At 70.5% G+C, this 22,564-nt stretch overlaps 1 protein-coding gene across 1 annotated transcript in view; it reads right to left on the bottom strand.

The window, feature by feature from the left end:
- Positions 1 to 1,407: 1,407 nt before the first annotated feature.
- LOC142825192 (smoothelin-like) overlaps positions 1,408 to 22,564 on the bottom strand; it is a 28,985-nt gene continuing 7,828 nt past the window's right edge. The window contains 14 exon segments of the mRNA XM_075917014.1: positions 1,408 to 1,562; positions 4,822 to 4,973; positions 6,420 to 6,543; positions 6,635 to 6,784; positions 6,965 to 7,025; positions 7,955 to 8,017; positions 11,955 to 12,119; positions 12,264 to 12,339; positions 14,457 to 14,563; positions 18,049 to 18,076; positions 18,079 to 18,119; positions 18,209 to 18,571; positions 18,840 to 19,023; positions 19,160 to 19,256. Coding sequence (XP_075773129.1) covers positions 1,418 to 1,562; positions 4,822 to 4,973; positions 6,420 to 6,543; positions 6,635 to 6,784; positions 6,965 to 7,025; positions 7,955 to 8,017; positions 11,955 to 12,119; positions 12,264 to 12,339; positions 14,457 to 14,563; positions 18,049 to 18,076; positions 18,079 to 18,119; positions 18,209 to 18,571; positions 18,840 to 19,023; positions 19,160 to 19,256 — 1,756 coding nt within the window. The 3' untranslated portion in view covers positions 1,408 to 1,417.

A 22,564-nucleotide genomic window follows, 5' to 3' on the forward strand; every position in this document is an offset into this window, starting at 1 on the left:
GGGTCCAGGGGCACACCGCATGCCAGGGCCACGGTTCCCAGCATGCACCCCGAGCCATGCACGACTCTTCGAGTTTGAGTGTGAGAACATGAAAGGATGCACGCTCCCTCCTGCCCCCAGATGCCCCCCACCGGCAGGGAAACAGCAGGGCCCGGCCGCACCTTCGGAAAAGCAGCCCTGGCCGGGTTCATGACAGAAACACCGAGGCAGCCTCCAGAGACAATCCCTGCCCTTATAAAGACATAACCGAGCCGGCCGTGGGTCCCCCCACGAGCCCAAACACGGACAGGGAGCCGCGTGCCTTGAGTCACACTTTCCAGGCAGCCGGCTCCTGTCCATATATGAGAAGGAGGCATCTTGGTGGAGAACGCGAGCGCATCACGCCTGATCTCCCCGGGAGCCAGCAAAGCACGGAGAGGCTGAGCAAACAGCCAGGGGCCGGGAGAGGGGGGAGGCTACTCTGCCAGCTTTGGGGCCGGGGGGGCTGACTCTGCCAGATTTCGGGTTCGGGGGGTCCCCACGCTGCCAGCTTTGGGGCCGTAAAATTGGAGCAGCCACCTGCGTGGCCCTTGGCCGAGCCGGGGAAGGGAAATCCGTTAGGGCGGTGGTCCCCAAACTTTTGGGGCTGCCGGGCGCCCGGGGGTGGGGTCACTCACGTGCCGGGCGCCCGGGCAGCGGGGCCACCCATACGCCCGGGGGCGGAGCTGCACACACGCCCAGTGCCGGCGCCACCCATACGCCGCACGCCCGAGGCCGGCGCCTCTGCTGTGCTACGCGCCCGGGGTTGGGGACACCCATACGCCACACGCCCGGAGCCAGCCTCGCTGCTGTGCTGCGCGCCCGGGGTTGGGGACACCCATACGCCACACGCCCGGAGCCAGCCTCGCTGCTGTGTTGCGCGCCCGGGGTTGGGGACACCCGTACGCCGCACGCCCGGAGCCAGCCTCGCTGCTGTGCTGCGCGCCCAGGGTTGGGGACACCCATACGTCACACGCCCGGAGCCAGCCTCGCTGCTGTGCTGCGCGCCCAGGGTTGGGGACACCCATACGTCACACGCCCGGAGCCAGCCTCGCTGCTGTGCTGCGCGCCCAGGGTTGGGGACACCCATACGTCACACGCCCGGAGCCAGCCTCGCTGCTGTGCTGCGCGCCCAGGGTTGGGGACACCCATACGTCGCACGCCCGGAGCCAGCCTTGCTGCTCTGCTGCGCGCCTGGGGTTGGGGACACCCGTACGCCACACGCCCGGGGCCGGCACCCAGAAACGGCCCAGCAGGCACCATAGCGCCCTCGGGCACCACGCTGAGGACTGCCACGTTAGGGGCACCGGCCCCCTGCCCTCACGTCTGCCCCGTAGGGCTCGGCCCGGGCGGGCGCTCGCTCGCAAGGAAGGATTCTCACCATCGGGGTGGAATTGGGCTACGCCTTTTTGGTTTTGACCAGCCCCTGCTGGACCAAGCAGCGATAGAACTCCTGAATGTATGTGTACACACACTTCCAATCGGGCTCGCGCATCCGGACCATGTCCTCCACGTCCAGCAACTGCGGACAGTCTGTGTGCTTCCTGGGGGGCGGAGGCGGGAGGGGGGAAGGGGGTAGCAAGTGACCACAGCCCAGTCGGGGAAGGGGAGGACGGGGCGGGGGGGGAGAAAGAGAGAGAAGAGAAACGTATCAATCCAATTCACATTCCCCCGGAACAAAACACTCCAGTTCCTTCATGCTCTGGGGAGGGGGTGCAAGCGAGAAGAAAGGGGGATCCGTTCCCAGGGGAACCTGCCCTACCGGGAGTGTGAAACGGGCCAGAAATTGGGGGACACAAGCAGAGCCGGAGGGGGTGGGAGCGTGAGATCCAGGCGTGAGGAAGCCGGAGCGGAAGGCCGGAGCGAGAGAGGAGAAAAGGGACGTGAGGTGAGTTCGGCGCCAACCAGTGGTTGAGGGATGAATTCCAGAGCGGACCAAGCTATATAGCTGGGTATATAGCCGGGCCCCGCTTGGAATCGGGGGGTGGGAGGGGAAGGGGAAAAGCCACCTGGCTTCCAGGCTGGAGGGATGAATAGCTCTCCTGGTACGCACACCGCTCCCCGGGAAGGCAAAAGGCAACTGAAGACTGCCCCTAGTCATGGTAGCTTGGAGATGTGGGGCCTAGCAACCACGGTCTGGCGGGGGCCTCCTGATCCCAGACGTCTTCCCAGGCAGGGCGGCCTGCACGAGCCAGGGGAACCGCAGGGAGTCCCCATCCCGTGGACTCACGGGAGGAACGAGTCTGTCGTTGCACGGCCTGGGGCAGCCCGCTGTTGACGGGCCGGGTGGAGGGATGGGTGTGGGGACGGATGAGGGATGGAGGGAGGGAGGGATGGGTGGGTGACGGGACGCATGGGTACATGAGGAGATGGAAGGAGAGGTGGGCGTGAGGATGGATGGAGAAATGGATGGATGGGTGGGTGGGTATGAGGATGGATGGAGGAACGGACGTGAAGACAGAGGGATGGGGAGCTGGAGGGACGGGTGGGCGAGAGGACAGACAGATGGAAGGACGGACGGGTGAGCGAGGACGGAATGATGGGTGGGCGAGGACGGACGGAGGAAAGGACAGAAGGACGGGTGAGAGGACGGACAGACGGAAGGACGGGTGAGAGGACGGACGGACAGAGGGACAGAAGGACGGGTGAGAGGACGGACGGAGGGAGGGACAGAAGGACAGGTGAGAGGACGGACGGACGGAGGGACGGAAGGACGGGTGAGAGGACGGACGGAGGGACGGAAGGACGGGTGAGAGGAGGACGGACGGAGGGAAGGACAGAAGGACGGGTGAGAGGAGGGACGGACGGAGGGAAGGACAGAAGGACGGGTGAGAGGAGGACGGACGGAGGGAAGGACGGAAGGACGGGTGAGAGGAGGGACAGAGGGAGGGAAGGACAGAAGGACGGGTGAGAGGAGGACGGACGGAGGGAAGGACAGAAGGACGGGTGAGAGGACGGACAGACGGAAGGACGGGTGAGAGGACGGACGGACAGAGGGACAGAAGGACGGGTGAGAGGACGGACGGAGGGAGGGACAGAAGGACGGGTGAGAGGAGGGACGGACGGAGGGAAGGACAGAAGGACGGGTGAGAGGAGGGACGGACGGAGGGAAGGACGGAAGGACGGGTGAGAGGAGGGACGGACGGAGGGAGGGACAGAAGGATGGGTGAGAGGAGGGACGGACGGAGGGAGGGACAGACGGACGGGTGAGAGGACGGACGGAGGGAAGGACAGAAGGACGGGTGAGAGGAGGGACGGACGGAGGGAAGGACGGAAGGACGGGTGAGAGGAGGGACGGACGGAGGGAAGGACGGAAGGACGGGTGAGAGGAGGGACGGACGGAGGGAAGGACGGAAGGACGGGTGAGAGGAGGGACGGACGGAGGGAAGGACAGAAGGACGGGTGAGAGGACGGACGGAGGGAGGGACAGAAGGACGGGTGAGAGGAGGGACGGACGGAGGGAAGGACGGAAGGACGGGTGAGAGGAGGGACGGACGGAGGGAGGGACAGACGGACGGGTGAGAGGACGGACGGAGGGAAGGACAGAAGGACGGGTGAGAGGAGGGACGGACGGAGGGAAGGACGGAAGGACGGGTGAGAGGAGGGACGGACGGAGGGAAGGACGGAAGGACGGGTGAGAGGAGGGACGGACGGAGGGAAGGACGGAAGGACGGGTGAGAGGAGGGACGGACGGAGGGAAGGACGGAAGGACAGGTGAGAGGAGGGACGGACGGAGGGAAGGACGGAAGGACGGGTGAGAGGAGGGAGGGACGGAGGGAAGGACGGAAGGACGGGTGAGAGGAGGGACGGACGGAGGGAAGGACGGAAGGACGGGTGAGAGGAGGGACGGACGGAGGGAAGGACAGAAGGACGGGTGAGAGGAGGGACGGACGGAGGGAAGGACGGAAGGACGGGTGAGAGGAGGGACGGACGGAGGGAAGGACAGAAGGACGGGTGAGAGGACGGACGGAGGGAGGGACGGAAGGACGGGTGAGAGGAGGGACGGACGGAGGGAAGGACAGAAGGACGGGTGAGAGGACGGACGGAGGGAGGGACGGAAGGACGGGTGAGAGGAGGGACGGACGGAGGGAAGGACGGAAGGACGGGTGAGAGGAGGGACGGACGGAGGGAAGGACAGAAGGACGGGTGAGAGGAGGGACGGACGGAGGGAAGGACGGAAGGACGGGTGAGAGGAGGGACGGACGGAGGGAAGGACAGAAGGACGGGTGAGAGGACGGACGGAGGGAGGGACGGAAGGATGGGTGAGAGGACGGACGGACGGACGGAGGGACGGGAGGATGGACGGAGGGAAGGACAGAAGGACGGGTGAGAGGACGGACGGAGGGAGGGACGGAAGGACGGGTGAGAGGACGGACCGACGGACGGAGGGAAGGACAGAAGGACGGGTGAGAGGACAGACAGAGGGATGACGAGAGCTGATTCCCGGCCAAACCCCCTCCCGCGTCTCAGAGCCCCACAAGCCGAAGGGCAGCTCCGGAAGCTGCAGGAGCCCCCCCCAGCCTATGGGCTGGGACTCAGCCCCCAGGACCGCGCCTCCCGGCCACGGGGCCCCCGCCCGCCGTCCCGTCCCCGCCCCACGCCCCAGACAGCTGGCGGGGCCTCGGCCAGGGCAGGCGTCGCTCCAGCGCTCAAGCGGTTAGAAGAGGGGCCAGCGGCGGGAAGAGGGGCTCCGTGCGCCCAGGGTTAGTGCTCAGAGGCAGCCCCGGGGGCACTGGCGGCGGCCCGGCTCCCACGCCCCGGCTCCCACGCCCCGGCTCCCACGCCCCGGGGAGGGGGACGTACTCGGCCGAGGAGAAGGCCACCTCGAAGTTGCGCCGGCGGTCCTGGGGCGACAGCTGGGCGTAGTCGAAGGCCTCGGGGAAGAAGTTGTGCACCAGGGCGCAGAAGGCCATGCCGTCGCTCCAGCTGGAGGAGAAGTTCTGGATGTCCACGTGCTGGGGTGGGGGAGGCCGAGTCAGGCGGGGGCGCAGGGCAGCCAGCTTCCTCCTCAGGACACCTTTGCCTCCAAAAGTGCCCCCTTCCCTGCCGCTGCCCCCCAAGACCCTCCCCTTCTCACTCCATCCCCCTCCTTCCGGTTGCTGGCTCCCCCCAATCCAGGTTTGCTCATTTCCATCGGGCGGGGCGAGGGGGATGAAAGGGTCACAGTTGGAGTAGGAGGTATGGGCTCCAGGAGAGGGAGGTATGGGCTCCAGGAGAGGGAGGTATGGGCTCCAGGAAGGGGCACGGGGCAAGGAGAGGGAGGTATGGGCTCTAGGAGGAGGCATGGGGCACAAAGAGAGAGGTATGGGCTCCAGGAGGAGGCATGGGGCAAGGAGAGGGAGGTATGGGCTCCAGGAATGGGCATGGGGCAAGGAGAGGGAGGTATGGGCTCCAGGAGGAGGCACGGGGCAAGGAGAGGGAGGTATGGGCTCCAGGAATGGGCATGGGGCAAGGAGAGGGAGGTATGGGCTCCAGGAAGGGGCACGGGGCAAGGAGAGGGAGGTATGGGCTCCAGGAAGGGGCACGGGGCAAGGAGAGAGAGGTATGGGCTCCAGGAAGGGGCACGGGGCAAGGAGAGGGAGGTATGGGCTCCAGGAGGAGGCACGGGGCAAGGAGAGAGAGGTATGGGCTCCAGGAAGGGGCACGGGGCAAGGAGAGAGAGGTATGGGCTCCAGGAGGAGGCACGGGGCAAGGAGAGGGAGGTATGGGCTCCAGGAGGAGGTATGGGGCAAGGAGAGGGAGGTATGGGCTCCAGGAATGGGCATGGGGCAAGGAGAGGGAGGTATGGGCTCCAGGAAGGGGCACGGGGCAAGGAGAGGGAGGTATGGGCTCCAGGAGGAGGCACGGGGCAAGGAGAGAGAGGTATGGGCTCCAGGAGAGGGAGGTATGGGGCAAGGAGAGGGAGGTATGGGCTCCAGGAGGAGGCATGGAGCAAGGAGAGGGAGGTATGGGCTCCAGGAATGGGCATGGGGCAAGGAGAGGGAGGTATGGGCTCCAGGAAGGGGCACGGGGCAAGGAGAGAGAGGTATGGGCTCCAGGAGGAGGCATGGGGCAAGGAGAGGGAGGTATGGGCTCCAGGAGGAGGCATGGGGCAAGGAGAGGGAGGTATGGGCTCCGGGGAAGTGGCCCGGCGTGAGGGCTGTGGACGGAGCTGACCTCAGGTGGCTCCTAGAAGGGATTGGCCCATCCCTCCAGATGGGTCTACGGCCCCACAGCTCCCATTGGCCGTGGCTGATAGCCAATGGGAGCTGCGGGGCCGGCCCTGGGGACGGAGGCAGTTCACGGACCTCCCCCGCTGGGCGGAGCCCTCGCGGCCCTTTCCGGCTGGGGCCACCCTGGTCCCGGAAGATGGGGGGCAGGGAGTGGGCCCAGGAGAAGAGGGCCGGGGGGCAGGCACTGACCTCATAGCCGCGGGTCTTCACGCGGCACCAGTCCAGCAACATCTGCTTGATGCTGTTGGCGTTGGGCACCCCGAAGCTGGAGGAGCGCTGCACGGCCACCCGCGACAGGGCCGGGCTCGCGGGGCTGCGGGGGGCACACAACACAGGGCGCGTTGGTCGCCGGCCCCGCGCCCCCCCACTCCTCCCAGCCCTGCCCCCTCGCCTGGTGCCCTCACCTCCCGCCCTCCTTCTCGAGTTTCTCGATCATGGCCTTGCGCGCCTGGCTGGTCGAAGTCTTGGGCAGGTTCTGGGCCCTCAACAGCTCCTTCTTCTTCTCCGCCTGGCGCCGCTCCGGCCCGCTGCTCTCGTCCTCCCGGTCGAAGATGCTGGGGGGGGGGGGGAACGAGGACCTTGATCAGCCGACCCCTCCGGAGAGGAGGAGCAAGGAGGCGCAGGTCCCCGCCTGGTCCTGGCTGTCCAACATAGCCCAGGGCGGTGGGAACCGTCCATCGGGGGCGGGGGAATCTGCGGGGCACCCTCAAGCGGGCACCAGGGGGGGCACTCACCTGCCAACCTTCTTGGAGGAGGAGCTGTAGGAGGACTTGGTCTGGACGAAGGTGCTGCCATCTGCAGGGGGGGCAAAAGGAAACTCAAGACGCTGGCGGGGAGAGTAGGGAGGGAGGCAAGGAGAGGGAGGTATGGGGGCAAGGAGGGGGAGGTATGGGCTCCAGGAGGGGGCACGGGGCCAGGAGGGGGAGGTATGGGCTCCAATAGAGGGAGGTATGGGCTCCAGGAGAGGGAGGTATGGGCTCCAGGAGGAGGCGTGGGGCAAGGAGAGGGAGGTATGGGCTCCAGGAGGGGGAGGTATGGGCTCCAGGAGAGGGAGGTATGGGCTCCAGGAGGGGGAGGTATGGGCTCCAGGAGAGGGAGGTATGGGCTCCAGGAGAGGGAGGTATGGGCTCCAGGAGGGGGAGGTATGGGCTCCAGGAGGAGGCACAGGGCAAGGAGAGGGAGGTATGGGCTCCAGGAGAGGGAGGTATGGGGCAAGGAGAGGGAGGTATGGGCTCCAGGAGGGGGAGGTATGGGCTCCAGGAGAGGGAGGTATGGGGCAAGGAGAGGGAGGTATGGGCTCCAGGAGGGGGCGTGGGGCAAGGAGAGGGAGGTATGGGCTCCAGGAGGGGGAGGTATGGGGCAAGGAGAGGGAGGTATGGGGCAAGGAGGGGGAGGTATGGGCTCCAGGAGACGGAGGTATGGGCTCTGAGGAAGTGGCCCGGCGTGAGGGCTGTGGACGGAGCTGACCTCAGGTGGCTCCTAGAAGGGATTGGCCCATCCCTCCAGGTGGGTCTGCGGCCCCACAGCTCCCATTGGCCGTGGCTGCTAGCCAATGGGAGCTGCGGGGCCGGCCCTGGGGGCGGAGACAGTTCACAGACCTCCCCCACTGGGTGGAGCCCTCGGGCCCCTTTCCAGCTGGGGCCATTTCGGCGACCCTGGCCCAGGAAGATGGGGGGCAGGGAGCGGGCCCAGAAGAATGGGGGCGGGGAGGGGCGGGACCTTACTTTCCGAGCGTTTGGTGTAGCTCGACTCCACCGTTGTCAGGCGGGAGGTCTGGGTGCCGTCGTCTGCAAGGGGAAGAGAAGCCGACGGGGCGTGAGGCGGGGCACTCGCCGTGGAGCGAGATGGGTCCCAGAATGCACTGGGCCTGGCCACGCCCCCCGCTGGCTCCAGCCAACCAATGGGAAGCCTCTTCCGGACCCACAAGCTCCCTGCCCGCCTGGCTGTCGGGCGTACTTGCTAGGAGCTCCAGCCTGGCCTGGTCCTACGGAGCAAGCCGCACCTCCCAAGCCGAAGGGCAGCGCCGTGTGGGGAGACAGGCCCCGTGGCGGCCTCTTGCCCTCCCGTGGGTGGATCCAGGGACCCCTGGGCAGCAGGAAGCCCGGGCAACCAAGCACCAGGCCCGGGCAACCAAGCACCAGCAGTGCGGGGGAGAGGGGTACGAAGCCCAGAAGCCGACACCAAGAGCAGGACCCCAAGACTTGGGAGACGGCAGAAAAGACACCAGCAGAGAGAGACAGCCCCGTGGCCAAGGGGGGCGGGGAGGCGAGGCAGAGAGAGACAGCCCCATGCCTGGGGGGGAGAAGGGGACAGAGAAGATACCAGCAGAGAGACAGACCTGTGATCGGGGCGGTGAGTAGAGAAGACGCCAGCAGAGAGACAGCCCCGTGCCCGGGACGGAAGAGAAGACGGCGGCAGAGAGAGAGAGACAGCCCCGTGCCCGGGACGGAAGAGAAGACGGTGGCAGAGAGAGAGAGACAGCCCCGTGCCCGGGAGGGCAGAGAAGACGGCGGCAGAGAGAGAGACAGCCCCGTGCCCGGGAGGGCAGAGAAGACGGTGGCAGAGAGAGAGACAGCCCCGTGCCCGGGAGGGCAGAGAAGACGGTGGCAGAGAGAGAGAGACAGCCCCGTGCCCGGGAGGGCAGAGAAGACGGTGGCAGAGAGAGAGACAGCCCCGTGCCCGGGAGGGCAGAGAAGACGGTGGCAGAGAGAGAGACAGCCCCGTATCCGGGAGGGCAGAGAAGTCGGCGGCAGAGAGAGACAGCCCCGTATCCGGGAGGGCAGAGAAGACGGCGGCAGAGAGAGAGAGACAGCCCCGTGCCCGGGACGGAAGAGAAGACGGCGGCAGAGAGAGAGAGACAGCCCCGTGCCCGGGACGGAAGAGAAGACGGTGGCAGAGAGAGAGAGACAGCCCCGTGCCCGGGAGGGCAGAGAAGACGGCGGCAGAGAGAGAGACAGCCCCGTGCCCGGGAGGGCAGAGAAGACGGTGGCAGAGAGAGAGACAGCCCCGTGCCCGGGAGGGCAGAGAAGACGGCGGCAGAGAGAGAGAGACAGCCCCGTATCTGGGAGGACAGAGAAGACGGCGACAGAGAGAGAGACAGCCCCGTGCCCGGGACGGAAGAGAAGACGGCGGCAGAGAGAGAGAGACAGCCCCGTATCTGGGAGGACAGAGAAGACGGCGACAGAGAGAGAGACAGCCCCGTGCCCGGGACGGAAGAGAAGACGGCGGCAGAGAGAGAGAGACAGCCCCGTATCCGGGAGGGCAGAGAAGACGGCGGCAGAGAGAGAGAGACAGCCCCGTGCCCGGGACGGAAGAGAAGACGGCGGCAGAGAGAGAGGGACAGCCCCGTGCCCGGGACGGAAGAGAAGACGGCGGCAGAGAGAGAGAGAGACAGCCCCGTGCCCGGGACGGAAGAGAAGACGGCGGCAGAGAGAGAGAGACAGCCCCGTGCCCGGGACGGAAGAGAAGACGGCGGCAGAGAGAGAGGGACAGCCCCGTGCCCGGGACGGAAGAGAAGACGGCGGCAGAGAGAGAGAGACAGCCCCGTGCCCGGGACGGAAGAGAAGACGGTGGCAGAGAGAGAGACAGCCCCGTGCCCGGGAGGGCAGAGAAGACGGCGACAGAGAGAGAGACAGCCCCGTGCCCGGGAGGGCAGAGAAGACGGTGGCAGAGAGAGAGACAGCCCCGTGCCCGGGAGGGCAGAGAAGACGGCGGCAGAGAGAGAGACAGCCCCGTGCTCGGGAGGGCAGAGAAGACGGCGACAGAGAGAGAGAGACAGCCCCGTGCCCGGGAGGGCAGAGAAGACGGCGGCAGAGAGAGACAGCCCCGTGCCCGGGACGGAAGAGAAGACGGCGGCAGAGAGAGAGAGACAGCCCCGTGCCCGGGACGGAAGAGAAGACGGCGGCAGAGAGAGAGACAGCCCCGTGCCCGGGAGGGGAGAGAAGACGGCAGCAGAGAGAGAGAGACAGCCCCGTGCCCGGGACGGAAGAGAAGACGGCGGCAGAGAGAGAGGGACAGCCCCGTGCCCGGGACGGAAGAGAAGACGGCGGCAGAGAGAGAGAGGAGACAGCCCCGTGCCCGGGACAGAAGAGAAGACGGCGGCAGAGAGAGAGAGACAGCCCGTGCCCGGGACGGAAGAGAAGACGGTGGCAGAGAGAGAGAGACAGCCCCGTGCCCGGGACGGAAGAGAAGACGGTGGCAGAGAGAGAGAGACAGCCCGTGCCCGGGACGGAAGAGAAGACGGCGGCAGAGAGAGAGAGACAGCCCCGTGCCCGGGAGGGGAGAGAAGACGGCGGCAGAGAGAGAGAGACAGCCCCGTGCCCGGGAGGGCAGAGAAGACGGCGGCAGAGAGAGAGACAGCCCCGTGCCCGGGAGGGCAGAGAAGACGGTGGCAGAGAGAGAGACAGCCCCGTGCCCGGGAGGGCAGAGAAGACGGTGGCAGAGAGAGAGAGACAGCCCCGTGCCCGGGAGGGGAGAGAAGACGGTGGCAGAGAGAGAGAGACAGCCCCGTGCCCGGGACGGAAGAGAAGACAGCGGCAGAGAGAGAGAGAGACAGCCCCGTGCCCGGGACGGAAGAGAAGACAGCGGCAGAGAGAGAGAGAGACAGCCCCGTGCCCGGAGGGGAGAGAAGACGGCGGCAGAGAGAGAGAGACAGCCCCGTGCCCGGGAGGGCAGAGGAGACGGCGGCAGAGAGAGAGAGACAGCCCCGTGCCCGGGAGGGCAGAGGAGACGGCGGCAGAGAGAGAGAGAGACAGCCCCGTGCCCGGGACGGAAGAGAAGACGGCGGCAGAGAGAGAGAGACAGCCCCGTGCCCGGGACGGAAGAGAAGACGGCGGCAGAGAGAGAGAGACAGCCCCGTGCCCGGGAGGGCAGAGAAGACGGCGACAGAGAGAGAGAGACAGCCCCGTGCCCGGGAGGGCAGAGAAGACAGCGACAGAGAGAGAGAGACAGCCCCGTGCCCGGGACGGAAGAGAAGACGGCGGCAGAGAGAGAGAGACAGCCCCGTGCCCGGGAGGGCAGAGAAGACAGCGACAGAGAGAGAGACAGCCCCGTGCCCGGGACGGAAGAGAAGACAGCGGCAGAGAGAGAGAGACAGCCCCGTGCCCGGGAGGGCAGAGAAGACGGCGACAGAGAGAGAGACAGCCCCGTATCCGGGAGGGCAGAGAAGACGGCGACAGAGAGAGAGAGACAGCCCCGTGCCCGGGAGGGCAGAGAAGACGGCGGCAGAGAGAGAGAGACAGCCCCGTGCCCGGGAGGGCAGAGAAGACGGCGGCAGAGAGAGAGACAGCCCCGTGCCCGGGACGGAAGAGAAGACGGCGGCAGAGAGAGAGAGACAGCCCCGTGCCCGGGAGGGCAGAGAAGACGGCGGCAGAGAGAGAGAGACAGCCCCGTGGCCCGGGAGGGGAGAGAAGACGGCGACAGAGAGAGAGAGACAGCCCCGTGCCCGGGAGGGGAGAGAAGACGGCGGCAGAGAGAGAGAGGAGACAGCCCCGTGCCCGGGACGGAAGAGAAGACGGTGGCAGAGAGAGAGAGACAGCCCCGTGCCCGGGAGGGGAGAGAAGACGGCGGCAGAGAGAGAGAGAGACAGCCCCGTGCCCGGGAGGGGAGAGAAGACGGCGGCAGAGAGAGAGAGACAGCCCGTGCCCGGGAGGGGAGAGAAGACGGCGGCAGAGAGAGAGAGACAGCCCCGTGCCCGGGGGACACAGCTCAGGCCCCGCCCCTTACTGGAGTGCACGAGGCGCTCGGTTTGGGTGAGGGTGCGGCGGGCCGAGCCGTCGGCCGACTGGGCGCTCTGCCGGGTGGTGGTCTCGGTGGCCCGGCCGGCCTTTCCCGCACCCGCCTGGCTCTTCAGCTCCTGCAGCCGCTGGTCCCGCTCCTTGTCCCGCTGCTCTGCAAACGCACGCGCCGGGGAGGGGCGTTAACGGGGGGCAGGAGGGCACGGAGCCCCCCCGGCCTTCCGGGGGGTCCGACCCCTTCCCCAGGGAGAGAGACAGCCGGTGGGGCGGGAGCAGGGAATCGCCCGCTCTCAGCTACCTCGTTTCCTTTGGCGCAGTTCTCGCAGGGCGGCGCGGATCAGCCGCCGCTCCTCGAAATCCGACGCCCGGTCCAGCTGCCGGGGGAAGCAAGACGCAGCGGTCGTGGAGACTACTGGTATCGCCCCCCTCCCCTCGAAACTTCCGCGGGACCTGCTGGTATCACCCCCCGCCCCTCGAAACTCCCACGGGACCTGCTGGTATCACCTCCCGCCCCTCGAAACTCCCACAGGACCTGCTGGTATCACCCCCTCCCCTCGAAACTCCCGCGGGACCCGCTGGTATCACCCCCCCCGCCCCTCGAAACTCCCACGGGACCCGCTGGTATCACCCCCTCCCCTCGAAACTCCCGCGGGACCCGCTGGTATCACCCCCCGCCCCTCGAAACTCCCACGGGACCTGCTGGTATCACCCTCCGCCCCTCGAAACTCCCGCGGGACCTGCTGTATCACCCCCCTCGAAACTCCACGGGACCTGCTGGTATCACCCCCCTCCCCTCGAATCTCCCACGGGACCCGCTGGTATCACCCCCCCTCCCCTCGAAACTCCCACGGGACCTGCTGGTATCACCCCCGCCCCTCGAAACTCCCGCGGACCCGCTGGTATCACCCCCCGCCCCTCGAAACTCCCACGGGACCCGCTGGTATCACCCCCTCCCCTCGAAACTCCCGCGGGACCCGCTGGTATCACCCCCCGCCCCTCGAAACTCCCACGGGACCTGCTGGTATCACCCTCCGCCCCTCGAAACTCCCGCGGGACCTGCTGGTATCACCCCCCTCGAAACTCCCACGGGACCTGCTGGTATCACCCCCCTCCCCTCGAATCTCCCACGGGACCCGCTGGTATCACCCCCCCTCCCCTCGAAACTCCCACGGGACCTGCTGGTATCACCCCCCGCCCTCGAAACTCCCGCGGGACCTGCTGGTATCACCCCCCTCGAAACTCCCACGGGACCTGCTGGTATCACCCCCCCCTCCCTCGAAACTCCCGCGGGACCCGCTGGTATCACCCCCCTCCCCTCGAAACTCCCACGGGACCTGCTGGTATCACCCCCTGCCCCTCGAAACTCCCGCGGGACCCGCTGGTATCACCCCCCTCCCCTCGAAACTCCCGCGGGACCTGCTGGTATCACCCCCCTCGAAACTCCCACGGGACCTGCTGGTATCACCCCCCCTCCCCTCGAAACTCCCACGGGACCTGCTGGTATCACCCCCCTCCCCTCGAAACTCCCACGGGACCCGCTGGTATCACCCCCCCTCCCCTCGAAACTCCCACGGGACCTGCTGGTATCACCCCCGCCCCTCGAAACTCCCGCGGGACCTGCTGGTATCACCCCCCTCGAAACTCCCACGGGACCTGCTGGTATCACCCCCCTCCCCTCGAAACTCCCGCGGGACCCGCTGGTATCACCCCCTCCCCTCGAAACTCCCACGGGACCTGCTGGTATCACCCCCTGCCCCTCGAAACTCCCGCGGGACCTGCTGGTATCACCTCCCTCCCCTCGAAACTCCCGCGGGACCTGCTTGTATCGCCCCCCTCCCCTCGAAACTCCCGCGGGACCTGCTGGTATCGCCCCCCCTCCCCTCGAAACTCCCGCAGGACCTGCAGGTATCGCCCCCCTCCCCTCGAAACTCCTGCGGGGACCTGCTGGTATCACCCCCCGCCCCTCGAAACTCCCGTGGGACCTGCTGGTATCACCCCCCGCCCCTCGAAACTCCAGCGGGACCTGCTGGTATCACCCCTCGCCCCTCGAAACTCCCGCCAGACCTGCTGGTATCGCCCCCCTCCCCTCGAAACTCCCGCCAGACCTGCTGCTATCGCCCCCCTCCCCTCGAAACTCCCGCGGGACCTGCTGGTATCACCCCCTCCCCCCGAAACTCCCACGGGACCTGCTGGTATCGCCCCCCCCTCCCCTCGAAACTCCAGCAGGACCTGCTGGTATCACCCCCCGCCCCTCGAAACTCCCGTGGGACCTGCTGGTATCACCCCCCGCCCCTTGAAACTCCAGCGGGACCTGCTGGTATCACCCCCCGCCCCGCGAAACTCCCGCGGGACCTGCTGGTATCACCCTCCTCCCCTCGAAACTCCCGCGGACCTGCTGGTATCACCCCCCTCCCCTCGAAACTCCCGCGGGACCTGCTGGTATCACCCCCCTCTCCCCCAAACTCCAGCCACCCCCCCCGGCCCAACCCACCATCTTATCCAGCACTTCCTCCTCCTCGATCTTGCTCAGCTCCTCGGCGCTGAGCTTGCCTGGCCGGGCCGGCGCCGTCCCATTGGGCGCCTCGGCTCCGCCTCCATCTGCAACGAGGGCGGAGCGTGGAAGCCGACGGGCCGGGCCTTACGCCCGCGTCGGAGACCTGCCCCCCGGGGGTCTGGTTTCCCCCTGGCCGGTGTGCCGCCACGGTGGGGCACGAGATCCCGGCCTGGGGGGCGGCCGCCCCTCCCCGCCCCAGTGCTGTGCCTCGAAGGGCGACGGGAGCCGGAGCCGTGGGGCACGGTGCCAGCTCCGGCTCGGGATTAAGGGGGCTTAGCGGAAAGAGGATCAGCGGCGGCCGGGCCCGACTTCTTCTCCGACAGCGTCCTCGTTAACACGTCCGGCCCGGCCCCCCACAGCAACGCACGGCCCCGTTCCCGCCCCCCAAGGGGGCAGCCAGCCCCGCCCCACCCCGTCTGCTGCTGGTCCCGTTCCCTAGGGGCTTAGACAACCGCCCGGGGAGCACGAGTTCCCAGGAGGCCTTGGGGCAGGGGCGTGGCCTTGGGGGCAGGGGCGTGGCCTTGGGGGCTGGCGGGAGACCCCTGCCCTCAGCGGGATCTGGGGGGCGAGAGCAGCAAACACGCCCCCCCCCCCAGCCCAGCAGCGAACGCTGCCCAGGGTGTTGTGACCGGATCCTGGGGGGCACGGTCCGGCCATGCTGGGGGGCGGGGGCTGGAGTAGGCACTGAGCATGCTCCCCCTGCCCCCCATGGGCTCCCCTAGCCCTCAGTAAATGGGGCAGCGATCCAGCAAAGCACAGATGGGGGGGAGGGGCTCAGCCCCCCCACCCTAGAACAGCCCCCCACCAAGGTCCCACCATGCCCCCCAGCTGCCCCAGAACAGCCCCCCACCTAGAACAGCCCCCCCACCAAGCCCCACCATGCCCCCCAGCTGCCCAGAACAGCCCCCCACCTAGAACAGCCCCCCACCAAGCCCCCACCATGCCCCCCCAGCTGCCCCAGAATAGCCCCCCAACTAGAACAGCCCCCCACCAAGCCCCCACCATGCCCCCCAGCTGCCCCAGAATAGCCCCCCAACCTAGAACAGCCCCCACTGTGCCCCCCAGCTGCCCCAGAACAGCCCCCTATCAAGCCCCCCACCGTGCCCCCTATAGCTGCCTCACAACAGCCCACCTAGAACAGCCCCCCACCAAGCCCCCAGCTGCCCCAGAACAGCCCCCCAACCTAGAACAGCCCCCCACCAAGCCCCCACCGTGCCCCCCACAGCTGCCCCAGAAAAGCCCCCGCCATGCCCCCCACCCCTTAGTCCAGCCCCCAGCGTGGCCCCCCCCCCACTCCAGTGGCCACAGGCTGGCACCGGTGCCCCTCCCCGGCCCCCGAAGGAAGGGGAGGTGGGACCCACAGCACCCAGCCCTGCAGCAAACCTAGGGGGCAGCCTGTACCTGCGAGCGGTGGGGGGCTGCCCCTCCGGCCCCTCTCCCCGGCTGCCGACAGCTTGGCCCCCCCCCCCCCCGGCTCCGCGTTGGCCCGGCTAATACTTTAATGAGAGCTGACGGGCCGGCGGCTCGTTAGCGCAGGACACGCCACCTCCCCCCCCCCGGCGAGAGCCGCCCCTCAGTGCGGCCCAGACCCCCCCGTCAGGGCTGGGGGGGCGGCCGGCCGGAGCCTGCGGGGTCCCGGACACATGGCAGACGCCGTGGGGAGACAGAGAGGGGGCTGGGGAGATGGACTCCGCCACTAGGGGGAGCCACCCAGAGAGGCAGGGCAGGCCCATCCCCACGGCCTCTGGGCGGCAGCCGGCCCCCCCCCCCCCCCGGATCCTCCCGGGCACTCGGCATGACCCTACATGGGCAGGAGCGCCGGCCGGGCCCGGCCCCACACGCCCGCCCCCTCCGGATCCCCCCCACATGCCCGCCCTGGCTCTCTTCCCCCCCCACACACACACACCGGCCCCCTCCCCCCCTCACGCCCGCCCCCTCCGGATTCCCCCCCACATGCCCGCCCTGGCTCTCTTCCCCCCCCCCCACACACACACTGGCCCCCTCCCCCCCACACGCCCGCCCCCTCCGGATCCCCCCCACATGCCCGCCCTGGCTCTCTTCCCCCCCCACACACACACACCGGCCTCCTCCCCCCCTCACGCCCGCCCCCTCCGGATTCCCCCCCACATGCCCGCCCTGGCTCTCTTCCCCCCCCACACACACACACCGGCCCCCTCCCCCCCTCACGCCCGCCCCCTCCGGATCCCCCCACATGCCCGCCCTGGCTCTCTTCCCCCCCACACACACACACACCGGCCCCCTCCCCCCCACACGCCCGCCCCCTCCGGATCCCCCCACATGCCCGCCCTGGCTCTCTTCCCCCCCCCCACACACACACCGGCCCCCTCCCCCCCTCACGCCCGCCCCCTCCGGATTCCCCCCCACATGCCCGCCCTGGCTCTCTTCCCCCCCACAGACACCGGCCCCCTCCCCCCCATGCGCCCGCCCCCTCCGGACCCCCCCCACATGCCTGCCCGCTCTGGCTCTCTCCCCCCCCACCACACACCGGCCCCCTCTCCCTTCCCCCATGTGCCCGCCCCCTCCAGATCCCCCCCCCACATGCCTGCCTGCCCTGGCTCTCTTCCCTCCCCACACACACACCGGCCCCCTCCCCCCCATGCGCCCGCCCCCTCCGGATCCCCCCCCCCACATGCCTGCCCGCCCTGGCTCTCTTCCCCCCCACACATACCAGCCCCCTCCCCCTCTCCCCATGCACGCGCCCCCTCCAAATCCCCCCCACATGTCTGCTCTGTCCCCCTCCTTTCCCCTCCCCACCCACGCCTGCTCCCCTCCCTGCCCCACTTGCCCGGCCCCACACACGTGCCCCAGCCCCTCATGCACCTGCCCACATGCCTGCCCCGGCCTCTTCCCCACCCCACGTGCCCAGCTCCACGCGCCCGCCCCTCCCCACGGACCTCCTGCCCCACGCCCCCCCCCCCTCCCTCGTCACTTGGGACATGGCCAGCCTCCCTCCCCTGGGCCGCGTGCCCGGCTGTGTCTCCCAGCTGGCTCAGCTCCAAGGCCCGCCCCCCCCGCCGGGACCCACGCCTGCCCCACACAGACCCGGCTCCCTTGGCCACAGCGGTGGGGGTGGGGGGGTTCCAGTCCGTCCCAAGAATCCCCTCCGGCACCCGGTTGGGTACCACGTGGGGGTCACGCCCCACGGCGTCACCCGGGACCCCCCCCACACACACACACACACACACACACACTTCCCCCCCACACACCTCTGGCCGGCAGCTGGCTCAGACCCGATACATAGGGGGTGGGGAGTGGGGCAGGTACCCGGCCTGGCTCGGACCCGATACCTGGGGGGTGGGGAGGGGGGCAGGAGGCAGGCAGACCCGAGGTGGGGAGGGTGCGGGGGGGGGGGGGAGTGGGAGGGGGAAGAGAAAACCCGGCTTGGCTCAGACCCAGCTCCCGTTTCACAACGGAGCCGGCTCCCCCCCAGACTCAGCCGCCCCATAGCCCAGTGCACGACCGGGGGGGGGGGGGGGGAGAGTGGGGCGGTGGGGGGGGGGGCACTCACCTTGGCCACGCTCCCGCCGGTGCGGCTGCTGGCGATCCGGGCGGCCGGGCTGCTCAGCCCCAGGGTCAGCTCTAGGACAGGAGGACAGGTGTGGGGCCGGCCGGCATCCGTGGGGCCCGGCCCCCCAGCCCCCCCCCCCCCCCAGCTCCGAGGCACCTACCTGCCCGCTGGCCGCCAGGCGGGCCAATCAGGCGGCCGCTGACGGGCTGCGCCCGGGCGTCCTTGATCTGGATGGTGAAGAGCGTCTTCATGGCGGCCTCGTCTCGGGCGCACGGCGGCGGCGAGGACGAGGGGACGGGCTCCTGTGGGCCGGCCGGGCGGGCGGCGGCGTTTTTCAGGGGCCTGGGGGCCGACGTCAGCAGCGAGGGGCCGGCCCGGCTCCGCCCCCCGGCACGGCCCTCCTCTCCCGGCCCGGCCGGGCCCCCGGCAGTCGGAGCGGCTGCAGAAGAGGCGGCGGCGGGCTCCTCCGAGGCGGCGGCGGGGCCCGGCCGGACGGGTATGGCGGCGGCAGGCCGGGCGGGCGCTGGAAGGGGAGACAGGAGGCAAGTGAGCTGAGCCACCCATGCAGCCGCACTGCCCCACTCAGCGCTCCACTGGGGGGGCAAACGGGCCCGATGGTCTTCTCTCTGCCCCACTCCAGCCGGGAGAGGGGGCGGCTTACCAGCTGGCATCTCGGTGGCACCGCCCGAGGCCCGACTTACGAGGGAGACGGTGGCCTGGGGGGAGATGAGGGGGGTGTCGGGTTAGTGCCGGACCCCCAGGCGGGCCCCCCGGTGCCCCCCGGAAGGGGCAGGGTTCTCGGTACCTGGCCGTCGTGGGGCAGCTTCGGGCGGGGGTCGCCCGGCCCGGCCGCTGCCTCGGGCTGCTCTGAGTCCCCCCTGGCCTCGGGCTCGCCGCCGCCCTCCGGGGCGCAGGGACTGGCCGGGCTCTGGCCGGGCTCCGGGTGCAGGAGCAGGAGGGGCCCGGAGGAGGAGTCTGGGGGAGAGAGGAGCAGCGTCTGACGGGGGAGGGTCGCCCCAGAGTCCGGCGCCCCCCCCCGAATCAGCCCCCCCCCAGAGAATGGGGCGCCGGGGTGACACCCGGGAGCCCGGGGCGGGAGGACGCGACTCACCCGGCGCCTCCGGTTTCGGGGGCTCCCCGCTTCGCTGGCCGCACGGCGCCCGGATCGGAGCCCGGCCCTGCTCCCGCTGCGCCTGGTCCTCCGGGGTCTGCGTCCGGGAGAGAGGGGGTGAGGCCTCCGCGCCCCCCCACGCCCTGACAGCCACCCCCCCCCAGAGCCACCTCCCCGCCCTTACAGCCGCCCGGAGCGCGCCACTCTGCCCCCCCCCCGCCCTTAGAACCACCCGGAGCGCGCCACTCTGCCCCCCCCCCCGCCCTTAGAGCCGCCCGGAGCGCACCACTCTGCCCCCCCGCCCTTAGAGCCGCCCGGAGCGCGCCACTCTGCCCCCCCGCCCTTAGAGCCGCCCGGAGCGCACCACTCTGCCCCCCCCCGCCCTTAGAGCCGCCTGGAGCGCGCCACTCTGCCCCCCCCCGCCCTTAGAGCCGCCCGGAGCGCGCCACTCTGCCCCCCCGCCCTTAGAGCCGCCCGGAGCGCGCCACTCTGCCCCCCCGCCCTTAGAGCCGCCCGGAGCGCGCCACTCTGCCCCCCCCCCGCCCTTAGAACCACCCGGAGCGCGCCACTCTGCCCCCCCCCCCGCCCTTAGAGCCGCCCGGAGCGCGCCACTCTGCCCCCCCCCGCCCTTAGAGCCGCCCGGAGCGCACCACTCTGCCCCCCCCGCCCTTAGAGCCGCCCGGAGCGCACCACTCTGCCCCCCCCCGCCCTTAGAGCCGCCCGGAGCGCACCACTCTGCCCCCCCCCCGCCCTTAGAGCCGCCCGGAGCGCACCACTCTGCCCCCCCCCCGCCCTTAGAGCCGCCCGGAGCGCACCACTCTGCCCCCCCCCGCCCTTAGAGCCGCCCGGAGCGCGCCACTCTGCCCCCCCCCGCCCTTAGAGCCGCCCGGAGCGCGCCACTCTGCCCCCCCCCGCCCTTAGAGCCGCCCGGAGCGCACCACTCTGCCCCCCCCCGCCCTTAGAGCCGCCCGGAGCGCGCCACTCTGCCCCCCCCCCGCCCTTAGAGCCGCCCGGAGCGCGCCACTCTGCCCCCCCCCGCCCTTAGAGCCGCCCGGAGCGCGCCACTCTGCCCCCCCCCGCCCTTAGAGCCGCCCGGAGCGCGCCACTCTGCCCCCCCCCCCGCCCTTAGAGCCGCCCGGAGCGCGCCACTCTGCCCCCCCCCCGCCCTTAGAGCCGCCCGGAGCGCACCACTCTGCCCCCCCCCCGCCCTTAGAGCCGCCCGGAGCGCACCACTCTGCCCCCCCCCCGCCCTTAGAGCCGCCCGGAGCGCACCACTCTGCCCCCCCCCCGCCCTTAGAGCCGCCCGGAGCGCACCACTCTGCCCCCCCCCCGCCCTTAGAGCCGCCCGGAGCGCGCCACTCTGCCCCCCCCCGCCCTTAGAGCCGCCCGGAGCGCGCCACTCTGCCCCCCCCCGCCCTTAGAGCCGCCCGGAGCGCGCCACTCTGCCCCCCCCCGCCCTTAGAGCCGCCCGGAGCGCGCCACTCTGCCCCCCCCGCCCTTAGAGCCGCCCGGAGCGCGCCACTCTGCCCCCCCCCCGCCCTTAGAGCCGCCCGGAGCGCACCACTCTGCCCCCCCCCCCGCCCTTAGAGCCGCCCGGAGCGCACCACTCTGCCCCCCCCCCGCCCTTAGAGCCGCCCGGAGCGCACCACTCTGCCCCCCCCCCGCCCTTAGAGCCGCCCGGAGCGCACCACTCTGCCCCCCCCCCGCCCTTAGAGCCGCCCGGAGCGCGCCACTCTGCCCCCCCCCCGCCCTTAGAGCCGCCCGGAGCGCGCCACTCTGCCCCCCCCCGCCCTTAGAGCCGCCCGGAGCGCGCCACTCTGCCCCCCCCCCCGCCCTTAGAGCCGCCCGGAGCGCACCACTCTGCCCCCCCCCGCCCTTAGAGCCGCCCGGAGCGCGCCACTCTGCCCCCCCCCCCGCCCTTAGAGCCGCCCGGAGCGCACCACTCTGCCCCCCCCCCGCCCTTAGAGCCGCCCGGGAGCGCGCCACTCTGCCCCCCCCGCCCTTAGAGCCGCCCGGAGCGCACCACTCTGCCCCCCCCCCCGCCCTTAGAGCCGCCCGGAGCGCACCACTCTGCCCCCCCCCCGCCCTTAGAGCCGCCCGGAGCGCACCACTCTGCCCCCCCCCGCCCTTAGAGCCGCCCGGAGCGCGCCACTCTGCCCCCCCCCCCGCCCTTAGAGCCGCCCGGAGCGCGCCACTCTGCCCCCCCCCCCGCCCTTAGAGCCGCCCGGAGCGCACCACTCTGCCCCCCCCGCCCTTAGAGCCGCCCAGAGCGTGCCACTCTGCCCCCCCCCCGCCCTTAGAACACCCGGAGCGCGCCACTCTGCCCCCCGCCCTTAGAACCACCCGGAGCGCGCCACTCTGCCCCCCCCGCCCTTAGAACCACCCGGAGCGCGCCACTCTGCCCCCCGCCCTTAGAACCACCCGGAGCGCGCCACTCTGCCCCCCCCTCGCCCTTAGAACCGCCTGGAGCGCGCCACTCTGCCCCCCCCCCGCCCTTAGAACCGCCCGGAGCGCGCCACTCTGCCCCCCCCCCCCGCCCTTAGAACCGCCCGGAGCGCGCCACTCTGCCCCCCCGCCCTTAGAACCGCCCGGAGCGCGCCACTCTGCCCCCCCGCCCTTAGAACCGCCCGGAGCGCGCCACTCTGCCCCCCCGCCTTAGAACCGCCCGGAGCGCGCCACTCTGCCCCCCCGCCCTTAGAACCGCCCGGAGCGCACCACTCTGCCCCCCCCCCGCCCTTAGAACCACCCGGAGCGCACCACTCTGCCCCCCCCCCCGCCCTTAGAGCCGCCCGGAGCGCGCCACTCTGCCCCCCCGCCCTTAGAGCCGCCCGGAGCGCACCACTCTGCCCCCCCCCGCCCTTAGAACCACCCGGAGCGCACCACTCTGCCCCCCCCCCGCCCTTAGAGCCGCCCGGAGCGTGCCACTCTGCCCCCCCGCCCTTAGAACCACCCGGAGCGCGCCACTCTGCCCCCCCCGCCCTTAGAACCACCCGGAGCGCACCACTCTGCCCCCCCCCCCCCGCCCTTAGAGCCGCCCGGAGCGCACCACTCTGCCCCCCCCCGCCCTTAGAACCACCCGGAGCGCACCACTCTGCCCCCCCCCCGCCCTTAGAACCGCCCGGAGCGCACCACTCTGCCCCCCCGCCCTAGAGCCGCCCGGAGCGCGCCCTCTGCCCCCCCCCCCCGCCCTTAGAGCCGCCCGGAGCGCGCCACTCTGCCCCCCCCGCCCTTAGAACCACGCGGAGCGCGCCACTCTGCCCCCCCCCGCCCTTAGAACCACGCGGAGCGCGCCACTCTGCCCCCCCCGCCCTTAGAACCGCCCGGAGCGCGCCACTCTGCCCCCCCCCCGCCCTTAGAGCCGCCCGGAGCGCGCCACTCTGCCCCCCCGCCCTTAGAACCACCCGG

Source organism: Pelodiscus sinensis, unplaced genomic scaffold (genome assembly GCF_049634645.1).
Source record: "Pelodiscus sinensis isolate JC-2024 unplaced genomic scaffold, ASM4963464v1 ctg67, whole genome shotgun sequence".
Taxonomy (NCBI): domain Eukaryota; kingdom Metazoa; phylum Chordata; order Testudines; family Trionychidae; genus Pelodiscus; species Pelodiscus sinensis.